The sequence below is a fragment of the Silurus meridionalis genome, chromosome 2, assembly GCF_014805685.1.
Source record: "Silurus meridionalis isolate SWU-2019-XX chromosome 2, ASM1480568v1, whole genome shotgun sequence".
Taxonomy (NCBI): domain Eukaryota; kingdom Metazoa; phylum Chordata; class Actinopteri; order Siluriformes; family Siluridae; genus Silurus; species Silurus meridionalis.
In genome coordinates, this window is record NC_060885.1 from 18,772,066 (window position 1) to 18,783,895 (window position 11,830).

General features: G+C 35.4%; 1 protein-coding gene across 3 annotated transcripts; it reads right to left on the bottom strand.

Annotated features, from left to right (window-relative positions):
* Positions 1–5,137: 5,137 nt before the first annotated feature.
* On the bottom strand, positions 5,138–10,983 carry ipmka (inositol polyphosphate multikinase a). 3 transcript variants are annotated; one of them, XM_046863676.1, is made up of 7 exons: positions 9,206–10,983; positions 9,004–9,093; positions 8,191–8,276; positions 7,947–8,043; positions 6,819–6,991; positions 6,268–6,349; positions 5,138–6,117 (listed from the first exon to the last, which is right to left on the bottom strand). In XM_046863676.1, the coding sequence occupies exons 1-7, from the start codon at positions 9,234–9,236 to the stop codon at positions 5,567–5,569; spliced, it is 1,110 nt and encodes a 369-aa protein (XP_046719632.1). In that variant the 5' UTR covers positions 9,237–10,983; the 3' UTR covers positions 5,138–5,566. The 3 variants fall into 3 exon arrangements, with proteins under 3 accessions (XP_046719632.1, XP_046719624.1, XP_046719615.1); XM_046863668.1 differs by having other exon boundaries at positions 9,004–9,129; XM_046863659.1 differs by having other exon boundaries at positions 9,004–10,982.
* Positions 10,984–11,830: the final 847 nt, after the last annotated feature.

An 11,830-nucleotide genomic window follows, 5' to 3' on the forward strand; every position in this document is an offset into this window, starting at 1 on the left:
CTGAACTCCTACACCTTCACCACCTCTTCTCCCTGCAACCGCACCACTCCACTTCCCTTCCTCTCATTCCAAACAGGTACTCTGTCTTACTCCTGATTAATTTCATTCCCCTTCTCTCCAGCACCTACCTCCACCTGCTCCCTACTCTCACCACAAATCACAATATCATCCGCAAACATCATGGCAATGGAGACTCCTGTCTGACCTCGTCCATCAACATGTCTATCACCACTGCAAACAGATAGAGCTTAGAGCCGATCCTCGATGCAGTCCAACCTCCACCTTAAACCAGTCTGTCCTTCCTACTGCACACCTTCTTTGACACACCTGACTTCCTCATAAAATACAACATACCATCTACTATACTTGTGATAATTGAATATATAAATGATTGTCACTTAAATATTTAAAATAACAAGTTTGAATAATTAAGTAATTATGTAAGTTTTAATAAGGAATTTAATAAAGTAATATGTTTGTGTGTTGATTGCTCTTAATATATATGCAGGCATTAAATCATTAACAGTTGAAGTGTCATTGGCACCTGAAAGGGCTTGGATATATTGTCTGATGAACTGTAGCAGGCCATGCATTTCACACTTGGACCTTTAGTGGTGTCCTGCCTAAATCAATCCATCTATTAATACCATCATTATGATGCCACGGCTATAGAAACCATCATTAATATACAAAAAAAAAATCAGGATAACAGAGCACTGCATCACAGACAAGCATCTCATACAGTGAGAATGAATGCAAATAATAAAGCAAGAACCCAATTAACACAGTTCAAGTCTCCTGTTACTATTGTGCAACCACAGCTGCACCACATACATCATCTCTAGCAGAAGCATCAATATTAACCAAATAAAATAACTTTAGGTTTACTCTACATTTTTTTCCATACCTTTTTTTTTCTGGAGTTTTCCGGGAGATTTGAAATCAAGGCTAATTGTGTGTTTTTGTGCAAACTCTGCCGAAAGAAAAAACGCAAAAGCAATTTGTATAATGAAAAGAAACTGCTATTAAATCTACATGAATATAGCTTATGCAGTTTGGTAGAAATTGCTACAGTTGCTACAGTTTGCGATCTCTGACTAGTGAAGTCAATGATTGATAAATCAAAGGATGGGAAAATGCTGACGTTATTACATGTTTGCTAGATGGCTCTGCTGTTACTAACTCTAAACCTTTTTGGTTCAAGCAACATCTTCATTCGCATGTTTTTAAAGCTACAGGTGCCCACACTTAGGGCAGATATCTTTGAGAAACATAAAAAAAAATTCGTCAGATTTCAGTCTAAATGAGCATTTGTGGGATGTCCCAGACACACAAGTCTGATCCCAAGTATGCCCTACCTCACAACATACATTACTTAAAGGATGCTGCTAATAACATCTTGATGCCAGATAAAACAGCACACCTTTATATTTAGAAATAGATTTTTCCATTATGTTTATACATTATTAGATTAGCTACAGCATGTTGATGTAAATATATTGGATAATTGTTTTTTTACTAGATTATTGTAAAACCCGTTCATGTAATTAGTTTTTATTCTGTATTTCTGCTAATCATCACCTGCCTAAAGGGACAAGTAAAAAAAAAAAAGAAAAGAGAAAATACACACACATAAGGAAAACATTACATCTGTATTGACCAGTTTTTACGATTTACTTTCAACAACCCTTTCAATCTTTCTTGAAGTATTGTAAGACAGATTACATTTTGGACATTGACTCATCTGTCATCTGTGAGAGATTAGGTTCTTTTTCTTTCTGATGGTGGAAAATGAACTGCACGGTTCAAAACTGAGAGCACTCACAGGCCCACATAACTAATCAACATGAGAGATTTTCAGTGTGTGTGTGCCAGAGAGTTGTCCTGATCACAGGTGAGATGAGAGGGCAAACATGAGTGTACTCCTACTTCTAGTGTCCTCCTCCCTTTATCTCACACAGCTCTTCAATCCCTTATTGAGTTCTATTGTGAATGACTTTGGTAAAGGAATGGCTCTTCTTTCTCCATTTTACTTTGATATCTCAGAAACTAAACAAACCGCTTGGGAAAAGAAACAGTGATTCCATCTGCCCTTTAAAGCTGCACTGGTACCTCCGTGGTTCATTAGTAAGCACTTTAAAGTGTAGACATAAGTTCTGCTAGAGAAATGTCCTCACATCGTGAAAGAGTGGCCTTTTGAAAATCTTTCAAAGTCCATGCAGAAAAATGCCTTCAGTCATTCAATAATGTTAGATGTTCTGGCAGGTATTGCAGTTTTGAGAGCAAATAAAAACTGTTCCCTGTCTTGTGTGTGTGTGTGTGTTTTGTTTTGACTACAAACTGTATACCATATTATAAACAATTTAGCAGCCTAATTATAACCCGTGTTGCTAATACCAGGTAGTTACTAAGGTCCACTGAATGTACATCTTAATGCTTATTGTCTTAGGTTGTTTCCACAAACTTCATACTCACACCCTTCAAACTCGCGTGAAAGTAGAAACTTCCCAATTGCATGCTGACTTTCAAGAGACCTCTCTGCCGGTTACATTCTGCATATGTAATACATGCTTTTAGCTCATTTTAACCATACTGAGCGTAGCCCATTTCATGGGTAATTAAGTGCTTTTTGTGATATTGGCATATGCACATTTTTGAAAATCCCATTTTAGATTTTGTCTCATTTTGCTGTTATAATAACCTCCACTCTTCTGGGAAGACTTTCTATTTGTTTTGGGAATGTGGCTATGGAGATTTTTTTGTTCAACCAAAAAAGCATTAGTAAGAAACAGATATTAGGCAGATATACAAATGTGCATGCATATCTGGGCACATTAAGGTCCACATATTAGTGTGATGGTCAGGTGTCTAAAAACAGAAGTATATTGTTAGACTTAGTCAACTTGTTATAAAGTAATAACATAATGATATATTACAGCCATTTTTTTTATTTTATTTTGCTTTAACTATACTGGGAAGCCTTAAATTATGCATAGGTTTGTGTCAGGATCATTTTCATCACCCACTGCATCTCACATGTAACATTTGTTTGCAAACATTTACTTTCAAGATAATTAGCACTTGAATAAAAAAAAAAACCACAGCTCACCTCACTCTGTGTTTTGTTTATCTTTCATGGTTGTCTTCAATCACAGTCAGGTTATGCTTTCTTTGTTCGTACGTACATTCTTTTTGTGTGACAGTTTGTAAACTTTCAATATATTTAAACAAATGTACCTAACCTAAGAGCTTAACAATCTGAATCAACAATTGCTAAATATTAGAAACAAATGTAGTAAATAAATGATCTCAAAATTCCTTGCTATTATTTTCCTTTATTCCTGTAAAGACATATTTTGCAATTTTTTAAATGGTTTATACCAGGGGAGCCCAATACGTGCATCGCAATCTACTGGTTGTTTGCAAAGGTAGTGTGGGTAGATCGCATGACACGCATGACACGCATGACATTATTTATGCATTTTTATAGTAGGTAGATAATTTTGACTTGGTCATTTTAGTTTACAGTTTTCAGATCTACATATATTAGAATGTAGCAGTATTTCACCATGTAAATGTACTGGAGAGAATATGTTAGCAAAGTAAAAATATCTTGAATAATTTATCTATTTAATTTTAGGTGATTATGATAAGTGCAATATAAGATTATTCTGCCTGTTACCAGAAGCTTTAAACAATTACCCATGTCCTAAATGTTTTTTTTTCTTTAAAATTCTAAACTAGATTTAAAAATCATTATATATATATATATATATATATATATATATATATATATATATATATATATATGTCTGTTTGAATCTTTATATTATAAACTCAAAATGACTATCTTTTTTTAAAATTGTCACGTTTTTTGCATGTAAGAGATTTCCCAGGCAATTACACATAGATCATGTCACCAGTCACAGAAATGGATTCAGTCATAACTTTCATTCTCTCATTTCTGTAGCTATTTTAAAATAATCTTTGTTATAGAGGACACACACATACACAATTATTTACACCTACAAGTAATTTATCTTAGTCAATTAGTGAGAGGAAAACCCCACCGACATAGGTAAAAAAAAACACATAAAACACCAAAGTATCCTGAGCTCAGCATAAAACAAGAATCCTAGAGCCACTTGAATGTTTAAATATCTTTACATATGTATATATGGGTCATGATTATTTGGTATTAACAAAGGTGTGTATGCATTTGTATAATTTGCACACCATATTGAGATAAAATGCATATACACAGACATTTTATACTCATTTCATACTCCTGGCACTTCCTAATTGCTATTTTAAAATGAACAGGATTTGCCTATGCCCTTTCATATACAGATAATCCTTTTAAATCATCACCCACAATCACATTCTTTCAACTCCTGATAAATCATCCAAGCCATATAAGCCTATTAATTTAAATTATTCACTCTTAACAGTTATTTTCTTTGTTCATCGGTTGAATTCTTGACATGAATTTAAAGAAAGTGCAAAGCAAATTCAGGCATTAGAAATGCTAAGTTGTCGCACCACCCTCTCCATCAACCCTTTACCTCCTCCACATTATCACTTTCATACACTTCCCTTCGCAAACTAACACTTGCACCCACACACGATTCCATCAGAAGGTTCAACGCTGCATGTGCTGTCATAACAATTTCGGTATGCTGTCACTCAGGCCATGAATAATGATATCATTTAGGTTTTAAAACCTTGAGAGTGTAACACACACATACACGTTCATTTCTCCACTGAGAGAATGGTTTTAAAACAGTAACTATCATGATCATTTTTGAAAATTATAGCTCTTGATCCATTCGTAAATGATTGAATTTGGGTCACTAAAATTTTAGTATGACACATTTTCCTGTCAGTGGCAAAGCATGCACTTTGTTCCACCCTTTGTTTTGCCAAGACTCGTGCTTTTCACTCTGTGTAACCCATTAAGTAAACCAAGCAAGAGAGTCTGGTGCCACCAAGTGATCCTACCAAGAATTACTTTAATACAAACTATAAACATGAAAAAAATAAATTCAAAGTCAGCTCATTTCAGTCAGAATGAAAAAATGTATTAACTGAGTCAAAGGAATCACTTAAAGTCATATTAAAAAAATAGACAACTCACTCCTAATATAGACGATTTATTGAGTTCAATTTAAACTGTTGTGCTGAAATATAAAGAACATCATAATAATTTAATCAATTAAATGCCTTCTTATTCTTAAACATTCATCAAAGCTGAACTCTAAAATCATTTTTTTTTTATCTTCCAGTAATATTTTTCGAAAATAAAATTAAAATACATTCAGTGTCACTTACATTCGCTTTTTGTGGTGATTTCCAGAGTTAAAACCCATCCTGCATTCTAGCACCATCAGAAACTGTGTAGAATCATAAGTATATTTATTGTATAATTCATAATATAACAGATGACTGATGCCACCTCCTTATTTCAACATCCTTACACGATGAACTTTGAGAAAAACTGGATAGAAAAATGTCTATAGATGTTTTCTAAGCTATATAACATGGTTTAAACTTGGAGGACATATAATCAGTCTTGCAGAATCTGCTCCAGAAAAAAGAGGAGGCTCCTCAGTCCATATATGTAGCCATCATCTGAGCTGTCACTGGGAAACACGTGGGCAAAATCAATCATCCTGACCTCCACATTTTCTTCTTTTCCTCCTTTTGAACTCTCAGACACAGTGTTTTTTTCTTCAAACATGTCAGTTGTTATTCCTTTACCCTGGTGATGTAGAGAGTGAGACCCAAACCCATTCACTTTCTTCACATGGTGAATGGCATTGTGAATGCTAATACAGTTTGCCTGCTTGCAGGAACTCTTCAACTTTGAGTTGGTGAGCTGAGCATTGTTGTTCTCTGACTCAGCTTGTCGATATCTCTGTCCTTTCAGAGCTTCAATTTTATTCTTTGTATTGGCTGTGTGAAGAGAGCCCTCATACACAAACAACAGAGAGCTGGCATAGAAGTGGAGCTGCTTCTGGCCCTCAAACCAGTGCAGGATGTCATGGATTTTATTAATAATTATGGAAATGACATCTTTTCTTAGCTCCTCTCCATTATGAAAAAATGTAGCTAATCCTGTAGAGAAAAATAAAAACAGAATACAATACTTAATATCTGCACAGAATCTATATGAATGGAGTATTTATTTTTTTTCAGCAACTAAGAGTAATAAATGTGAACAACTTGTTCCTTTATTCTCTGCAGCCAAGCAAATCTCATTCATACCAGTTTTGAGTGTTTCCTTTGTAAGACTGCGTCCATAGAACTGTTCATGGCTAATATAGGCTCCAGAAGCTATGTGGTAAACCTGAAAATGAGCAAAGGAGACATGAAGACTAAAAAAGATTATTAATTAAGAGCATTAATAACATTTCTGTTTGCATCTTTGTTGTTATTTGGAGCCATAAATGGGTAAAAAATTATGAATGTACTGGTTTCGCCTCCTACAGCACCAGATGCATTTCGTTTGCACAGTTGATGGACATTTTGTCCAAAATATACTGCACCGATCTGGTATACTTTTGGAAGATTTATCAGCCAAAACAATGTTTATCCAAGCCATGCAAAAACATTGTGTGCATTTTGAGATCATGATAGGCTTTTTAACATTATTTTTAACAATAGCACCTTAATTCTGAAGCTAAATGTGACTATTTGATATTTTTTACATGTGATCTGAAGATTATACAGATATTTAAGGAAATAAAATCAATTATTAAAAACTGGATAACAAGTAATGCAAATAATGAAGATTAGATATAGAAAAACACGCTCACCCTCATTCCTAGAATCAAGAAACCAATCTCTTCCATTAGAGGATACTTCCTAATCTGCTCTTCCCTCTTCTCTTGTGAGGCAAATGGATCATAGCTTTTCCTCCCAATCTTCACATCCATTATGCACGGACGTACAAATTTCCCGGCCACATCCTCCAGCTTCAGATATAGCTCTATGAAAAAAATGCACAGCTGAGAAGAATAGTTTCACAGATTTACTGCATGAACAAATTTGCCTTTTGGTATGATTAGTTGTGTTGTGCACTATGCACAAATCTGACTTAGCGGTATTATCTCCTCTATTTAGATTTATTGTTCTTGTTCAACATGAGGAGTAAACTTGTAATAGTACTTAGATCTTGTTCAACATGAGGAGTAAACTTGTAATAGTACTTAGTTAATGCAATTTCAATGCTAGGCTGCAGCACAATCAACTGATTAGAGTCTCCATGAAAAATGCTTTATTGTATTACTGTGGGCTGTTGCAAGGATCGTTTAAGGTTCAAAGTTTAAAAAGTTATACATTAACATATATGCAAATAGCACAAGACTAAGTACAACTACTCTGTAATAACAACCCCTTCTTTCTCTCTCTCTCTCTCTCCCATTCTCTATTTGTCTCTCTTCATGCACACACCCCTTCAAGCACATACATACACACACACAGCATTTATTCTTTAAATGCTGACTCATGCACTGACTCATAGACATGTCAAGGAATATACTCTACCCATAATGTCCCGCTCAGCTTACATTCCACTCACTTCCCAGATAAAACAGGGGTTCTGCTACAGCATCCTGTTCCAGTTGGACATCATGTCAACTATGCAAACATAGCCCATTTACTGAAAGGAGACTCCAACATAAATCATTAACCAAAGACACAATTATTTATTAAGGAATAACTTCATTAAATCAGCCGTTCGTCACACGTCAACATGAATTTGCAGTCTATAATAAAACCTGAAGTAAAGTAAACCTAGCCATAGATTTGTGTTGCTTGTTGGAAGCTGTTGTTTATACATTACATAGCCGAAGGTTGGTTGACACCTGAACACAACATTCATGTGTGTTTTTTAACCTTTCTTTCCAGATAGGTAAATACTGAACAGTCATATCCTGTCTCACCATTTGGTTTATCTGGAGTTGACCATGTGCCATGGTATTTGGGTAGGTGTTGTTGCAAGGCCAACAGGTGTGGATCTTTACAGTCTTGAGCAAACACCTAGAAAGAACACAATCAGGTAAGGGTTGACTTTATCTAACCTACACTTTATTTTCAGTATACTTGTGTGTAAAAACTGTGATACTAAAATGTGTTGGATTACTGATGCATTGGCAAATTAAATAATGTTGAATTTGTGGATAATACCTGCTTGTAGAAGTGCATCTCGCATGGGCCTCTGGGTGGAGGCTGTAGCTGTTTCAGTACCGTGCCATCAAAGTTCTGTAGGATACCTGAACATTTAGACATACACGCAAACAATTCTTAAGACCAACCATAAAACCTGAGCGAGACCTAATGCAACACAATACATTAGAATGGTTTTCAAAAATAAATGCTTGACTCTTTAAAGCCTTAAGGATTGTAAAGCCATTGTAAGTAATAAGTGCATCTGTCAAATGCTATAAATGTAAAGATACAGGAAAACTGTGTAGGAAAGTTCTGATACTCTAAACAAATGTAAATGTATTGCATATATATGTAAATATACAATATACATATTTTCGGGTTGGGGTTTTGTTCTTGCTTTGTTCGAAAACATTTGAAATGATCTAACAGCAATTCAAATACAGCCAAAAAGGTTTTTAGTACAGCATTTGGTCTCTATTGTCTGTAAATGTATTTCGCTAAACATATAGAGCAGATTATTTTTTAAAGATCTCTCTCCCTGACACACACACACACACACACACACACACACACACACACACACACACACACACACAATCCTTGATTTCTATCTTAAATATGATATGTTTTACAGACATACATAATTAAAATAAAACATTATTAGGGAGAGTGGAGTTTTCAGCAGAGCAGCTGGTCCCACGCTTGTAACTCTAAGTGAAACAACTTGCATTTTGTTCTGGTTTTAAAAGAGTTTACTGAGCAATAACGCAGTATATTCTGATTTTAGATGAATAAAGCCAACAAGGCAAAGAGAAGAAGGGAATTACTGACCGACTTTATGGATGCCGTACTTGTGTCCAGCCACCTGGTGAGAGAGAGGCACTGGATCCCGCGCGCGCTCTGCTCTCCTGCTCTTCCATCCTGCTTCGTGTTCATGTCGCACTTCATCACCTGCACCTACACATGACTTTAATACCTGATTTTCTGCAGCCATTGTGAACTCCAGCCCTACCTATCACATCACATCACATACCGTAATCGTGTTCTCTTACTCTGAGCTTCATGTTACCGGGAAGTCACACACCTCACGTAGGTGTCTGCCTGTATGTAGATAAGCAAGACCAACTTTGACCGACGGAAGATTTATAGCTACACAGATTCCTTCAAACAGTTCTCCAATCCCAGCGACCACACCCCGCTTCCTCGTAAAGAGCAACACAAAGCTCTACAACTGTCCTGTTTGCTAAAGTTCATTCATTATTTATTAGCCAAACGAGTCTCTCAAGACTTCACACCCCAAAACTATTACTCGGAGTGTGACTGCCTCTAACATGGGAGTAATCGTTAGTCTTTGGCTCGAGTTTCGGTGCGGTTTTAATGCTCATTCATACAATCAGTCCTGGGGGTTTTTGAAAGTAAGGAACACATGGAGACCAGAAGAGAAAATGTTAACACTTTTTAACGATATTTCAATTGAAACGTTACAAACTCGAACAGAGTTTCGCTTAATACCACAGGGATGGTGTTGACATTTTTCACAGCAGCTCCGACATTACTGTAAACCAAATAACCCACTGCTCTCATTCTAATATATGATCATGTCTGTAGTAATGAACAACTGAAAGAAAACAGACGCTGCCTTCAAGTATAGTTTTCAGTAACTACATTTTTGAAAATGACTCTCCAGTGTCAGGCTTTTTTCAACAAGCATGGGAGCATAATGTCTGTAAAGAGTTTTGTTCACTAGCTGAAGGTTATATAACTGCACCATAGGTTCAACTGTACCCAAGTATGAAAAGTTATTCTTATTTGATGTTTTCATGTGAAAAGTGACTTTTACTGCTTTTCCCAAAACTGTATGCTGATTATTGGTGTTTAAAATGCATCTGCTACCCCCCCAAAACTGAATTAGCAAAAACATTCGCACAAAGTAAGTTTTTTAAATTTTTATAATTTGTTAAGATTCCACCTGCTGTCAAATTAAAATTAATGCTCTAAACCCAGTTATGTTGGGTTTGCATTCACTAAATAATAAGCATAAGCAGTTTTACCAGGTTGGATTGGTTGTGGGTTAAGGGGAATATAATGTTTTCACAGCAAATGCAATGTTGGCAACAAAGGGCAATGAAAAGGAGAAAGTGCTTAATTACTCTGCAATTCCTAATATTCGGTACAGTTCATTTCAGTTTTATAAGACCATTGCTCATAACAGTTGACATAGTCACGGTCAACATTACAGAATTTTGAGTCTAGGTCTAGATTGCTAATGAGCAAGCCAGAGGCAACAGGGACCAAGAAACACCACTGAGAGGACATGAGGAAGAAACATTAAGAGAAGCACCAAAAGGGATCATAATCTCCTCTGGGTGACAGCAGATAGGATTGTGATCATTACAGTACACTCCTATAGAACATACAAGGCAAAAAGCAGCTAATGTTTTGAAAAGATACAGAATGGTATGGGCATGCTGTGAATATAAGTTCAGAAATTAACTCGAATTCACTGCAGCATTTATACAGTGCAGTAGGCAGGTTTTATCTCTAGGGTATCCAGGTGAGATCTGGATGATTCATACCATCTGATCGGAATCAAAAGTGCAAATAGCCCCAAGAAAAGGAAGCAAGAGAACCAGAGCAGGAGGGGAGTATTATATTCAATCAAGATTTTCCTGCAGTTTAGAGATATCATGGCTTAATAAGTGTGTCAGGATGTTGCCACATAACAGCAGGATTACATGTTAGGCCTAACTGATATCCTAACCTGTTTACCATACACTCCACCTGTATTAATGAGCAACCAGATTTGTATCTTTGCTGTTAGCAGAATGTCTAAATGAATAAATGCATCTACCAAGCCTGTGATTTTGCCCTGAGTATTTGCTGGATGGCCATTAAATGCCTGATAGACTTTGTCAGAAAAGGTTTTACCTCCTAATGAAATTTGCATTATTCTAGATAATCATCTATGGCAGAAGAATCAGTGCTTTGTAGGTAAGTAGTAGTATGTTTTTAAACACAGACAGAAGGTGTGAATTATTTTTGTAGAATAGTTTTGGCTGTAACATTAACAATTATTTTATATCAATGCACATATTCTAATACAGTACTATATATATATATATATATATATATATATATATATATATATATATATATATATATATATATATATTGCATAGTAACAGGGACATTTATAGGGATTTGTATATTGGACACCATATAATCCAAGGTTAAACATTTTAGTGTTTTTTATATTTAACACATTTTATAATCATACGTTATGCTTTTTAAGGGGTCTGTTATATGACATTTATGGAGGGATTCTCAGATGTAATTGCAAAAGTGACTGTGCTTTGTAAAATTTCCCACCAGAGGAAAGCGTTTTGGACGAAGAAAGAAGTACACTTTCTGGTTTTATCAGTAAAGTAACAGGCTGCATTGTTTTTAAACAAGACAGAGAGAAAAATATAGTGAGGTAGTGAGGGAATGAGTTTATCATTGCTATAGCATACAATAAATGAGACAATGAAGTGATTACACAAGATTAACAAGATACAATATTACAATACTTGTTATAATTTTTAAATCATTGTAATATAAGAAGAATAAAACATTTTGTTTAAAAGGTTATACAAAAATAATACACTTCAGGGAAGCA

What these genes read in the sequence shown, in the direction of transcription:
- ipmka (XM_046863659.1), bottom strand. Translation starts at nt 9,166, where the DNA reads ATGGCTGCAGAAAATCAGGTATTAAAGTCATGTGTAGGTGCAGGTGAT. An exon ending in AACTCCAGATAAACCAAATG is followed by an intron (nt 6,992 to 7,946) that starts GTGAGACAGGAT and finishes TTTTTTTCATAG; the next exon opens with AGCTATATCTGAAGCTGGAG. An exon ending in AAAGGAAACACTCAAAACTG is followed by an intron (nt 6,118 to 6,267) that starts GTATGAATGAGA and finishes TTTTCTCTACAG; the next exon opens with GATTAGCTACATTTTTTCAT.